Here is a 14,881-nt window from a genome sequence, read left to right as displayed (position 1 = left end):
ATAAATGAAAGTAGTAGGTAATACGGTAATACATTTTTTCCCGTCCATATTTGACGGGAGTTAAATTCTAAATCTCCCCAAGGTGTCCTAACCATCAAAGCATCTAAGAGAATGTTTAGAAGTAATTCTAAAATAGTTATAATCGTTTTTATCATTCTTAAAATCATTATTAAATATGTTTTTAGTTTCAGAACCAATTTTGATGAAATGAAAATTACATCTAAAAGTGTACAATTAAATTTTAAATTAATTTTTGAAGGATTAAGTGTATTTCAAAGTAATTTTAATAATTTCAAAAGGTAGGAAAGAATGTTTTTCTTGGGTTGGTCTGATGGATCTCGTCTTTAGTTTTACTGGTACTTGTGTCATTCATGTGGTTAGGTTTGTTGTCTATTAATTTATTTATTTTCAACCTGTGGAACCTTCCCTTTATTTTCTTGCATTGATCTCAACCTATGAAATCCTAGTCTTTTTCTTAAAAAAAGGGGACGGAAATGTGAGAAATCCTAAATCAAGAGATCAATAGAGAGATGAGGGGTCCAATTGATGGCTCAAAAAACTACATAAGATTACAGAATCTTTGCTCATATGTTTTATACTTTTGGATATGCAAATAAACTACCTAAACCAATCATCTCATTGCAATCCGTTTTTATCCTTTTCAACATCACAAATTTAGCAAACTTTTTCACTGAAGAATTTGATTGAATTAAGTTGATGCATTAGAAGTAAATATTAACATCCAACCTATATATTTCGATTTTAACGACATTTTCTCCTATAAACAAATTTAAGAGTTAAATCATATAACTCATATAACATATCAATCCCTGACCTATAAATAAAACTTAAATGACCCACTTCTTGAAACAACTGGGGATCAGTAATGGCAAAAACAGGGCATATCTTCTCTTGACAAAACCAAACATTTGTGCACTAAAACATGAAATGACATACTACTTGATCCCAATGATGTTTGTTTGAATTACTGAACATCTCCATATCAGTTAAGGTGTAGGACAGTAAGTTAATACCAACCTGCAGCGTGCACGGAATACTTAGACACAACCAACAGTTGTTGCAAAGATAATGTGGGCCGGTCAGTTGTTTACTTCAAAATGTGCGGTGCAGTCATGCCGAGTCCCCATCGTTTTCCGGAAAGACCAATCTCAGATTTTCATTGTCCCTGTAAACTTGAACAAGTGCAGCTGCCTTATAGACGAACATCCCAAGCATGGCTGGTGTGAGCTAAACACACAGGAAGAGAATCACATGATAACATAAGAGTGTGCAACGTCGGGGGTTATATGCATCTAAAATGGTCGTTTTTCCGATGCAATAAGGATAGTTTTTTTCACTGGAGCATAGCTGATTTGGTTAGGACATAGATTCTTTGACCAAAAGGTGAAAAGATCAAATTACCATCCACTAGTTAAAATTTGAAATATTGTTACCTGGAAGTCGAAGAAGTCGTTGGCAAGAAATTTATGAGAAAGGATCCATAATGCATATATTGCAGCAGGAATCACAAGCCTAGGAGATGAAAGGGCAATGCCACTTCCCTTCAGTGATTTCTCAAACACGTTCTTGATATCTTCACTTCTTATTCCAATTCTGGCATAGGGAATGAATGTTGATTGTGACAAACAAGTTATACCCAATAGACAAATAAATCGACTATGGCATTTGTTCGTACTTTTTTGTCTTTTTCTGAGTGAAAATATCAGGAATCATGTCTTTAGATAGTTTGTCAGCATGTTGATACAATAGCTGGAGGTATAAGCAGCTGCATTAGAGATAATCCCATATGTTATTGCAGCAGAGAGTATTGGAGAAAAAGCCATCAAAATTTAAAAAATGGACACTATTTTATTTTCTCCGTAGGAGGGAAAAATTGATTTGACTAAAGCTCACTTCGATTCTTACAAACTTCTCAAAGCAATTGTTTCAAAAGAGTCTTGTCTGAAAACTTCAAGTTTTGGAATGAAAATCTAACTCTTGATAGTGAACCACAGCATGTCAAACTGAAGTTTCAAAATAACAGCATCATTAAACTCATATCAACCAACCTTGAAAGGACTCCTACTGCATAACTAATAGCAGCCTGAACAGCAAAAACAAATAAAATTCTTCATCAGCAAGAAAGCTCCTCTCAACACGTGAGTCATGTTAAGAGAAAGCGAGGAGGTGTCATTTGAAGAAAATGAGATGACCTAAGGCGATAAATGTTAATGATATAGATACTGGAGTCTAAGACACATTGCAACTACTTTATGTTATTACTCGACTCCAACCTATAATTCTTACTACCAATGGAAGAATGTATTAAATCAAAAACCATATCATGCCATCTCTTCTTCCTTGTACTAAAAGAATTGTAAATCAACTCAAAAGAAAAAAAAAAAAAAAATCTGTAGTACACAAGATAATTGCTTTTCTACTTCAGTGAAAATATACCTGGAACGAAAATACCACCAGGCAATACCCACTGCATGCAGTTCCAATGCCAACAGACAAAAGCATTAGTTCCCTCTTGAGCTGTGTTAAAAAAAGGAATTAATAATCAACTTCAATTTCGAATGATCAAAAGTGCATCTTCCATCTTCTTGAGGCATTATAAACTATTCTGTAGTTTTATAATGTAGCCAAAAAGTAAATTATCAAAAATGAAAAAGGAAGAGGAGAAAAGCTTTATGCGCAGCTAGATTCAATAAGGGAGCACTTTAGCATCTCATATCATTAGCACCCGAACCAAAGTAGTGTAGGGAGTAAAATATCGTTTCCACATACGAATTGAAAAAGAAACATAATAGAACCATCTGTAAACCAATAAAGTATGCAAGTGCAGCAAGTTTACATGTTCAACTAACCAATTACTGTATGAACTTTAAGGAATTTTAGGTTAAAATACCATTTTGGCCTATGTTCTTTAGGTCTCTGTAAAGGTTCTTCCTTGATATACTATTAACTTTCAGCAAAATACAACACAAACACTTCCACCAATTGGAGTAGGTGGTAATCTCCCAACTGTTCTTCACTAACCACAGAGTATACACAAAAATATAACCTGACCCAAAACAAAAACATAACTTTGCTTAAATACTAACTAACATAAAAGACATAAAAGACAGTTATTGAGGTGAATTTCCTGCTTTTTCCCTTCTCACATTAGTATTTACTATCGGAGGCCTAAAATAACCCGGGGTGAGAGCCACCTTGTCCTCAACGTGGAATTCAGGAAATTGGTTGTGAAATTGATCATAGCTGTCCCATGTAGCTTCGTGCTCAGGTAGGAACCCTCCACTGGACTAACAATTCCCATTCAATGGGCTCAATGTTTTTCCTTCAACACTCCTAGAGATGAGCCTACTTAGCACATCCACAACAAGCATGAAAAGAAAAGGGATAAACGGCCTCCCTGTCTAAGACATCTTTTGGTCAAAACTTTACTTTGCCTTTAAGGAATCCATTAATGAGGAAGGAATAACTCACGATTCTCGTATTTCTCCACATCCACATCCTACATTTATACCCAAAGCCCTTTCCAAATCTTATCCAAGAAATTTCAATCCACATCATAAGCTTTTTCAAAATCAATCTTAAAAAGTACATATTGAATATTATATATGTAGAATTATTAATGACTTATATATCATTGATTTCCATTAAAAGCTTCGCCTTTGTCGAGGAGCTGCCTTGGCCCTTGAATCCTTCATTTGAGGTCTAATATATTTTTATATTATTCATTCACAAATACATAATGAATACTATTTATACATTTAATTATTAGTGACCAATATATCGCCAATTTCCATTTTAAAAAATTATTTAAACTTGTAGATAAACATCTAATAATTTCAAAAGTTTTCCATAAAATTTTCCTTTAATCAGTGATATAAATCAAGAAATCATATTTCCATGAAATGATCTTGAAGATGATAAGAATCAAAATCATTAAGTTTCCATGTAAACTTAGTTTTTTTAATTAATTTCCAGAAATTTAGTGTTTAATTTAAGTACTGAAATTATGGATATTGTGTTCAAAGATAGTTGTTGGAAATATGGAGGTTACTTTTAATGAAGATACATTGAAGATGAAGACTAGTCAAAGATGGTGGCTGCCATTGATAGAATCACATTGAATATGGTGGATGAAAGATGGAGGTTGGGAAGACGACTACTTCTTTAATGTTTTAAGTTGACTTTTGCTACTTTACACTAATTGTATTAGAATCTCTACAAGGCGATATAAAACCTCCTATCCTTTTAATTGTAATAGATAAGAATTTGGATGAATGATAATAGAAAATTCTAAAATGTAGAATTTTGTTTCTCGTGTGTTCTTGTGATAGAATCCATGAATATTTGGAGCATTCAAGTGAGAATTGATCTGTCTTACTTGTGGAGTGCGTTGAAGATCAAAGGTTGATGGGAGTTTCTAACTTGGTCCAATCCTTGATTCATTAGATCGTCTAAGTAATCTGAATCTAGATCAAATCGGTTTTGGGGCTCTTGGGGTTGAGTTCTTTGGGTCTTGTTGTTCAACATGGTTCTTAGATCTGATGCCTAGGGGTCTCATATCAATTAGTTATTAAAAATATTATAAGTTTGAGGTTTGTTGTCATAAAGATTGAGCCTTCATTTTGCAGGCCCCAATCCAATCCAGCCCCAACTCATTTTGTGACCCATGCATATATGTACAAACTTTGAAGAATATGGAAAAAGAGAAAGCAAAATATGATTTTGGACAAGTTTAGTGAATGAAGTGCAGGCATCAAATTTTATATCAAGATTATCATAGACAACACAAAAATAATACAAACGAACATACTGAGTTCAAGTATCATACCGCTTCATATTTGAGAAAATTTAGTTTCTTCTTTCTTTCACGATCATTTGGGAGTATCTATTAAAGAAAATAAAATAGAGGGATTAAAGAAAATCAGTCTGCTGCGAAAGCATCAATGATTGATCTTGTCTAGCAACTGATCCAGACCAAACTGGTTGTTCATGGAAACAAAACATAAAATGACTTCTGTAACTACCACCTGAGACCCTTCTTGAGTGGCCTTATTACCTTACAAAACATATTAGAATTGGAATAGGCTCACCTTATTAACAGTTTTTTTATTGATTGGTGCAGAGTTACCACCCGAGATCCATTCTTGAGTGACAGACAATTTCAAAAACCCACCATCATCATCATTTTCATCAACCTACGAGTCATAAATCAAGAATTAAGGGAAAAAACAAGAGTTTTCCTGATCCTATGAAGAAGATAAAAGAAGCAGACCAACATTTTAGTTATTGTCATAACCATTTAAAATAAAGTTTAGTTTTCTGAAAATTAACAAGGACTTCAAAATTATGTGAGAGTCACCAATTTAGTGTAATGTGGATGGTGTAATGTACAGTACATCTATGATCTAGTGCAAATAAATACATCTTTCTTGCTCTTCATGGCTTTTTTTTTTTTTTTTTTTTTAGATTTTCCAAAAATCATGCAAAAAATTGATTCCAAAGTATATGTGGATTCTCATATTCAGTGTCTTCTCTTCTACCATATCCAGCTCTAATAACCTTGGAATAAGATGTTTTACAAACAATTCTTAAGTAGAACATTCTGGTGTTATTTGTTCATCTTCTTGGAAATTTGTATGGGCATGGCCCCCAACTTTTATTTTTCTTCACCTAACTTGGCATGTTTGTGCATGTGTTTCATCTACTTATACTAAGCTGGATGGTTTTGAATATCATACTGCTAGAGGAAAAAATTGCAAATAGGATACCTACCAAAGTGACCATATAAATACGCTCGTTCGATATTGTAGAAACATATTAATTTCTTAGTTTCCAATGGCTGGATATTATGCATAGACATCCCATAAATTGAACATTGAAAATGAAAGCATTAAAAGACTAAGCATATTGTACCGGTCCTTGAGAAGTATCCGTAAATCTGTCATCAGTGACATCTTCAAATTTCAAGACTGCCCTCTGCCAAAGCATATCAGAAGTTTTTGATATAAAATCCGAATTTAGTTTCCGTTCCTCGAAGAATGCTCGTAGAACATCCTCTTCAGCAATTTCACTTACTGAAAAACAAGACACCGTGAAGGTCAGCATGCACTATTCGCCCAACTTAAAGTTAAGAGCACTGGAATAGGCTGCCAGAAAATAACAATAACAAATTACTTGTAGAAAAGAGAAAAGAAAACTGCTATTGAAATTGAAGCAACCGAACAGCCTTGTAATTGGACAGAATTTGATAGAAAATCAAATCACCAAACCGAAATTCCGAATAATGAGTCCTAACTTCGATTCTAAGTTCGCGTTACTAAGCTCTTCACAGTTCCTCAGGAAAACCAAGGAAACTATGTGAAAAAGAAGGATGGGAGAAGTGACCTGCGCGAATTCTTCTTGGCGGTAGTGGAATGGGGAGCTTTGATTTCTGGAAATGAAGTAAAGAAGTAGCTGTTCGTGATAGGAATCTGGTAGGAGGTGAAGTTTGCTTGCCGGTGAAGCATGTAACCATAGAAAGAGTTTCCATCGCTTATCCGAGCTTCACAATCCTGGTTTCACCCGCAGTGGGTTGGGAATCAAATTATCTTCTTCTCACAATCATTTTTTAAGCCAGCTCTCATACTTAGGGAGGGAAAGGTAAGTGACTTTTTCCCCCCCTTTTTCATTTAAGTAGAAATCACTGTGAAATTAATTTTATTTTACATTTAGAAATGCAATTTTTTATATTATCGAATTTAGTTTTTAAGGATTAAAAATATGTTATTAACTGATTTTCAAAATGATAATAGTAACTTGAACCATTTTAGAATCACTTCCAAATATGTTTGAAGTAAACTTATAATTAAAGGAAATGAATTCTCGATAGAAGTGAGTGGATCGCCTTGTATTAGTGATTTCATTTTGGATAGAACTCAAAATTAGAGAAAAAATGAATTGACGGATAAACATAAATATAAAGCCTATAAGCATGTGATTAAAAAAAATACAGAGAAGAAGAAAGAGAGATTTTAACTTGTCTTGGTAGAAAACTCTTCTTTATGTTCTCCTCTCCCAAAGTCACAAACTAAGTTTTTCCTCACGATCACAGTAAGATCAAATCTTCACTACTGGATACCACCACAAAACTCTTCCTTACTATTCTCAAGGTAAGAATCGAAGGAGTTATGTACTATTCGATTTTTGGGAGTGAATGAGAAGTTTCTTTTAGAGAGAACTTTTTGAGATTGCAAAGGAAAATAAAAATTTATTCTGTCCGAAAAATCAACTCCTTGCAATTATTTTATGTGAAAGAGAGGAAGGAGGACCCACTAATACGATGAAATAACTCCTATTTCTTAATTTTAATTTAATTAAATTAAAAACTTTATATTAAATCATATTTAATATAAATGTCACATTTTTTTTATCATATTCAAAAAATATTCTCTCACATTACCTATAGTTTTAGTATGAATCATATTCATATTAATTTTAACTTATAGTTTTAATATGAATCACATTCATATTATTAATATTTGAATCCTATTCAAGTATTTATCTCTCTCATCAAACTTTATATATAATGTATCAATATACATTATACTAATTCCATATCATACAATTAATTCTTTGAATTAATTTAAACAATTCAAATTAATCCAAAAATTAATTGATTCTTAATTAATTCTAATTGAGCTAGCAAGGGGACCTTATGAATATATAGATTAGAAGCTCCAATGATACGAGAATAATTAATTAAACTCTTTAATTAATCAATATTCATTAACTGTCGGTCACTCCATTAAAGACTGATAGTTGCACTCTTTGCACTGTAAATATATTTATGTGTTCATAGATATAACCAATCAACAATAAGTTGACCCTTCACAAATTGCTCATAACTGCAGCTAGGTTAAATTACTATTTTGCCCCTGTAATTATATTTAACTCATTAAGTATCACGGATCCCTCTAATGAACAATTAGTTATAGTCTAACTATAACTAGACCCCTCTTTGGCTAGTGAGAGGGTGAGGCGCCTCATTGTTCAAGACCAGAAATCAGTCCTTAAGAGAGCAATTCATCTACTTAACCTATGACCATGAAGGAGTGAATTCCATTTTGTATGGCTTTGTTCCTAGCTCCTACTCAGACGAATCTCCAAAATGATAGGCATATTGAGTAGGCGAATCTTGCCACTCTCACCCATACAAATCAAAGGATCGCCCTCATAGGCTCACAATTCACTCAAGATTAAGGTCAAGCCACTTATGGTCATCCTAATGAAATGTAAGTCTCTTCAAGTAATGATGTTATAAAGAGAGATTAACCATTTCCTGGCCCGATCTTATATAAATTCTTTTTATAGGGTACCTTCACTCACATGTCTCTACATGAATAATTAGGACCAGGTCATTTGTACCACTTTACAACAATTGTAACAATTATAAAGTGGGTTGTATCCGTTGTTGTTGGGGTTTATGTCCTAAAACTCGTGGTATGTAAATAATGGATCTTATTCTGAAAGTTCAATAAGGTGTTATTGAATAAATATTTTGCTTATTAGAAATCCAATAAACCTAAAAGTCCCTTGACTATTAGATGAGTACTTAAAATTTATGTAGAGACATAAAAGTGAATCAGGTTCGAGTAAATGATCAAAATGATCTATAGTATATGAATAAGGTTGGGTATCTTATTCTAGTAACATTATTGGATGCGGCCTGCTCTGTAGTTGTTACAAAGAGTTGTAAAGTGTTAGAAATGAAGTGATTCAAAATCCCCCATGTCCCAACATGAGGAGTGGGGGTGTCCTTGTGCAAAAGGGTTTGTACAAGATCGGACCACGAAATCAGTCACTCTTACTTTAAAACGTTGTTTACTGTTTAAGTCTGACTATTTCAAAGCGATGACTTAGGTAACTTAACCTTAATCTTGAGCTAACTATGAACTCCTATTTATTTGGAATTATTCTTAGATTTGCATAGGTGAGGATTGACTCAATGATAACTTGTAGAAATACAAGTTATTTATGCTGTCTTATCTAGATATTGCGGCCAAAAGAGAAGGAATATGCGTTGATTGTATGAAAATTAGCTCAGAAATACAATAATTATGAATTAACACAATTACACCCACTAACATCGTCAAGATGGTAGAAGAGGATATTTTTACTCTGTTTTGCAGGAAACCAAGTCACCGCTTGCAATTAAGGTTCAACGAGAAACTGAACAACGCATCTTTGTCACATTGCGCCTGTCAATTAACAATGAAGAGACGATTAACGCAATGACGGCGCAATGCGACAGTCGATCCCAAGCTGAATTTCAACCGCATGCAGTAAATAAAAACAACACCACATGCGAGTAACCGATCGAAAGATGCAGCTGAGCAATGCAAAGGCGGAGGATTGCGACACGTGGACAACTAACCGTTGTGCAAATTTGACGGTCTGATTGCATCACAGAAAGAATATTTATTCCTCCATCTCCGAAATTTCCATAACAAGAAATGGAGTCCACAAGCCAAGAGTCAAAGCTTTTCACCTATAAATACCCCTATAGAATTTAGAGAATATATACATGATATGGGTATAACTGATACGAGGGCTAATTGCTGCTGGATTATTGAGAGAGAGGTTGAGCTGAGTACTGATCGGAAGAAATCCGGGAAGAGAAGAGACAAGGCCGAGAGGTGAGTCTCAGTGAGATTCTGCCAGATCCCCGCTGTGAAGCTCTGTGCTTAGATCCCTGCTACCGGTTGAGCAAGCCTGAGAGGGAAGCTCATCCTTCCACACGATCCATCCGCACTGGCAAGCAAATCTCCATCCAAATCGGCGCTAAGACGTTGGTGCTTAGTTGTATTTGTTTCTAACTCTATTTCATCAAGTGTATTTCATTTTCTTAATCTCTTCATTCAAAAATCATGTATCAGACGCTAAATAGTTTTATTGAATGTCTTGATCATTTCCATTTCCACTTCTCTGTCTATTTCCGTTCCTCTATCAATCGATTTCTTCGTGAAGTTTTCTTAATACCTTGGTAATTAATATGGATTAAACAAGTAACTTAATCTGTGGTAAAGAGATAAATGCGTTTAACTAAGGCATGCTAGACAACATCTTCATCTGCAAGAGCAGAAGTGAAGATGTCATTCTGATCTGTCGAGAGAAGGTTAGAAGAATGCGTTAACTAAAGTGAGTAGTACTTCCAGAGATGGAAGCAACCTTGCGTTCATTACGTTCGTCCCTGTTTCACCACAGAGATGTGGGAACGTGGCCGATCACTGAGAGGTGTACGCCAAGGGAAAAGCGAAACCGTACTTATATCTTTAACGCAATTAAGAAACTTGCGATGTTTGTATTAATTATCTTTTCTGTTTCTGCTTCGCACATAAGACTTGTCACCGCATTACACGATCTTTGCATAATCTTCACAGCCAGCCTTAACCTTAGTATCTTGTATCATGAAATGTGTATCTTGTATCATCTTAGCTTAGATTTACTTTAACGCAATTTACGTTATTATCACATTTTTACCGCTTTACTTTATTTTATCACATGTTTAATTTCTTGTACACAAATTCTTTTATAAATGGAAAAACCCTTGGTTGCATGTATCACAAGCATAATGCAATAACCTCAAATAGTCCCTGTGTTTGACCTCGGATCACATCGAGAAACTTGCGGTGAAATTATACTTGGTTTCAACGCTACAAGAACATTCGTTAATAACGCATATCTAGAAGTAGTATCATCATATATCGCTATGCATATGCCTAAGATAGAAATGTTCATCAAATCTACATTTACAAGTTTATGGTGCCGTTACTGGGGATTGGTTAACGGTTTATTGTTTGAGTGTGTTTGTGGTATTTGCAGGACAGATCTCATTGTACTGGCTGTTCAATACGGAGAGCAGCTTGACGGTTTATGAGTACTAGTGCTGAACCAGAATTCAAAGCTAACCCTGAGATCGAGCGTACCTTTCATGCACGGGCACGTCAGAATCGGATAAGGCAAAAGAAAGCAGCGAGTATGGCAGATAATAACGACAATGCGGTTCCCGTAGTAAATCAAGAGGCTGTTAGGTCAGCGTAGGATCCTGTTTTCCTGGCTGCTGACTGCAACATCCCCATGAGGAATTATGCGACACCCAACCTGTATGATTTTGCGCCTGGGATTTCGAGGCCTATTGTTAAGGAGAACGCAAGGTTCAAAATAAATCCGATCATGCTACAAATGATCCAAAATGCAGGGCAATTTGGGGGTCTGTAAGGTGAAGACCCGCATACCCATTTGACCAGCTTTGTCGAAATGTGCGGCAACTTCTCATTACCTAGCATAACCCTAGAGAGTGTTAGACTGCATTTATTCCCTTACACCTTGAGGGATGAAGCCAAGAGTTGGGCTCGCTCATTGGAGCCAAACGAGATCACATCATGGGATCAATTGGTGGAGCGATTCATGAAGAAGTTCTTCCCACCGGCCGTCAACGCAAGGCGACGAAAGGACGTGCTGAACTTTGAGCAAATGGAGAATGAGACCTTGAGCACCGCCTAGGTGCGATTTAGACGATTAGTGAAAAACTGCTCGCATGTCGGGATGCTCGATTGCGTTTTGATGGAGACTTTTTATAACGGCCTAAACAGATTAACGCAGGTTGTTGCTGATGCCTTCGCGGTAGAAGGTTTTATGGACAAAACATATACTGAGGCTAAAGTCATCCTTGACCGCATATCATGAAACATGGATGACTGGATTGACGATGGCTATGGAGGCCGAGGTGCCGTACAAAGAAAGAATGAAACTGCCATTGTCCCTATGGGGACAATGACCACGTTGGCTGCTCAGATGGCTGCGGTGACCTTGATTCTTCAATCAATGGCAATCAATCAAGGAGCCATCTCCCAACAATCAGTGCAACCCGCTGCACCGGCTCAAGTGGCCACAATAAGTTGCATTAATTGTGGAGGGGCTCATGTAGCAGAAATGTGCCCATTGATTCTCTAGCAAGTATGCGCCATCCAAAACAACCCCTTCAGCAACACCTACAATCTTGGCTGGAGGAGCCATCCTAACTTTGGGTGGGGAGGCAATCCTAACCAAGGGGGGCCAATCAACCATCAGAGTGGTTGTTGGGATAATTTATGGACGCGTTTTGTTTTGTTTTATTTTTATTATTTAAGGACGGATGGGTTTGAACATGAAATCATGCGTTAGACATAACTGATGCGTTTACTCCCATGCGTCTGAGCTCATGCGTTGGAATGATGATGCGTTAATCTTAGCATGCAATGATCATACGTTCCTATCACAAATTTTCTTACGCTTGCGCCAAGTATAATGCAAACGCAAGTTTCTCGGGTAATCCGAGGTCAAACACGGGGACTTGTCATTCAATAATATTTGTGAGGTGATGCGTTTGAGGCGATGAATAAGAATAAAAATAAATCGAAGAAGGTTTAAATGTTTTACACACTACTTCTACTCCTAACTAAACAGATTGAGCAATAGAAGACTTGCAATGAGAATAAGTAGAGACACAACAACCAATAACGCATAGTAATGTTTACTATCTTAAATCGCCCTAGTAATCCCAGCTCGTTGCACTAACGCATCACACCTTTAGGTGGTCAGCCGCATGACTATATCTCTATAGTGCATGGTTACATCGAGCATAAGATTGTGCCTATCTCTAGAAATAATACGAACCTTGCTTAGTGCGTTCCATCCCTTACCTTCTCAGGCAGTTAGACGCGGCTACTTAACTTATAGACAAGCAATGTAGCATCCCATAGACAGGCATTGCCATAGCCTTTCACCAAGCAAAGAGGATTAACTCACTATACTTGCACAACGCACACCTCTCGGTGGGTTGTTACATGCGTCCTATCTCTAGGCTACACGATTAAGCATGCGATTGACGTTGATAATTTAACGCTGAAGATAAACTATGATAGAGATAAAGATGATGAAGAAGACGGTAATGAAGGAATTAAGATTTGCATTGATCACAAAATATCTTAATATCTCAAGCTAAAATGCTACAATACAGAGGTTAGAAAGAAGATGAAGGACTCTGCGTCAAGGCTGTCGGTGGTGCCATGGTTAAATGGTGGAGATGTCTCTCTCGAGCTCTATCTCCGATGAATGCTCTGATCGTCACTCGGTTTGGGTTGTGGAGATGAAGAATTCTCACTGGAAATCTATTTCAAGCTCTCATTTGTGATCACAAACTTCTGCCTTGAGGCAGAAGCTCGGATGTCTCAAAATGAAGGTCTCAAGGGCTATTTATAGAATTTGGACGCCGACAACTGTAATGATGGAGGTGTGGCTCAATGCTGCTTTTGTCACGGTATGGTCATTGTCACATCACCTTATCTTGTTGATACTCCCAAGGTATGCATCCGAGCTGAATTTAGTTGAAGTTATCAATGTGTTCTACCCATCTTGCGATCTTCTATTATGGTTGTCATGGCCGCAATCTCTATTTGTTCACCACGTTCTCCATGTGTTGGATGCATGGGGTTGCCGTCTGTGTTCGTATTTGCGGTCGCCTAGCTTCAGCTCATGCATTTGTCTGTGGTTGCTTCTTACAAACACATGCATTTGATTCCTGTGATAGCAATAAAAATAGATACTTTGGCATGGAATAACACATAATATTGGTTCAGTGAGGTTTTAGGTGTTTATCAACGCAAAACTCAAATTTTTACAAATTCTAAGTATTATCACTGCATTCTCTACCTGTTAGCCCTCATAATTCTAAATAAAAGACTTATAATAACTGGCATTTCTGCTAGTTATCAGTGACAGTTGAGGAAATCCTCCTTTTCACCAGACTCGAACCAGGGGCAACCAAGGCAATCGCATAACCAGCAACCCTCATCATCAAACACCTCTAGAAGCTCATTGGAGACACTGTTGAAACAATATATGGACAAAAATGACATAGTGATGCAAGCACAGACGTCTTCAATTCGAAACTTGGAGATCCAAGTGGGCCAGCTAGCATCTAAGCTGAGAAATAGAGCACCAGGAACGTTACCCAGCAACTCAGAAGCCCCGGGATCCAATGTAAAGGAGCAATGTCCTTAGGACATTGGGCAAGCAAGCCGGACCGCCTGCAGAGATGTGGATTACACTCATTCAAAGAAACACATCTTCTGGTCCATATCTCACAACTATGTTTAATGCTTTCTTTAATTTCTGACTTATTGAATTCTTGATTGTGTCTTTACTTCTTCATTTAATTCGTATTTTGACTTTATGAATTTAACTCTTCATTTATTTCCTTTGAATTTATTTTTATACCGTCTTTAATACTTTTAACTTTTCTATAATTAATGTGTTGGTCCTTAATTGGTGAATGATTGAGAAATAAAAAGAAATTTATTACCGCAAGTTGTAGCAATTTGTGTTGATGAAGAAAATAATAATAAAATACAATAAATAAAATGAAACAATTAACAACAAGTATGCAAGGCGATAATAGACGCATCTTGAACCAGGAAAGATGTGTTTTGCGTTCATCCAACTCAAATGCGTTGAAACTGAGGGGTGTGTTGCGCGCGTATATGTTCTTTGCCCGTCCTTAGCTAAATGCACTATGTTGAGGTATCCTCCAGAAATGTGTTAGTTAAGGGGTGTGTTACGGGGGTGTATACGTTGTTGCCCATCCTCTGCAAAGATGTAGTTGCATTGGTGAGCACATTGCGTTAATCTTTACATTGCGTCCATTCGAATAAAATATTAAAGGAAATTCTTTTTGCAGTTGAGAAGTCCAATCGTTTCATATCCCAAAGCAATGATGATTCTGCAGACGAAAGGACGCTTTTATGAAATTTCATAAATGAGGGAAGTTCGAATGATAGGCCTT

At 36.3% G+C, this 14,881-nt stretch overlaps 1 protein-coding gene and 1 long non-coding RNA gene across 3 annotated transcripts; both read right to left on the bottom strand.

Moving 5' to 3' along the window:
* Positions 1–729: 729 nt before the first annotated feature.
* LOC120083843 (NF-kappa-B inhibitor-like protein) lies at positions 730–7,274 on the bottom strand. 2 transcript variants are annotated; one of them, XM_039039731.2, is made up of 9 exons: positions 6,406–7,274; positions 5,935–6,095; positions 5,112–5,216; positions 4,850–4,906; positions 2,458–2,538; positions 2,070–2,104; positions 1,697–1,786; positions 1,455–1,614; positions 730–1,248 (listed from the first exon to the last, which is right to left on the bottom strand). In XM_039039731.2, the coding sequence occupies exons 1-9, from the start codon at positions 6,548–6,550 to the stop codon at positions 1,132–1,134; spliced, it is 951 nt and encodes a 316-aa protein (XP_038895659.1). In that variant the 5' UTR covers positions 6,551–7,274; the 3' UTR covers positions 730–1,131. The 2 variants fall into 2 exon arrangements, with proteins under 2 accessions (XP_038895659.1, XP_038895660.1); XM_039039732.2 differs by having other exon boundaries at positions 5,935–6,167; positions 6,406–6,662.
* Positions 2,853–3,299, bottom strand: LOC150034287 (uncharacterized). The gene is made up of 2 exons (XR_016531281.1): positions 3,168–3,299; positions 2,853–3,067 (listed from the first exon to the last, which is right to left on the bottom strand). It is a non-coding gene; the product is annotated as an uncharacterized LOC150034287 (long non-coding RNA).
* Positions 7,275–14,881: the final 7,607 nt, after the last annotated feature.

The sequence above is a fragment of the Benincasa hispida genome, chromosome 8 (assembly GCF_027475165.1).
Source record: "Benincasa hispida cultivar pf3 chromosome 8, pf3_genome.v1.1, whole genome shotgun sequence".
Lineage (NCBI taxonomy): Eukaryota > Viridiplantae > Streptophyta > Magnoliopsida > Cucurbitales > Cucurbitaceae > Benincasa > Benincasa hispida.
This window is presented reverse-complemented; position numbering and strand designations above follow the sequence as displayed.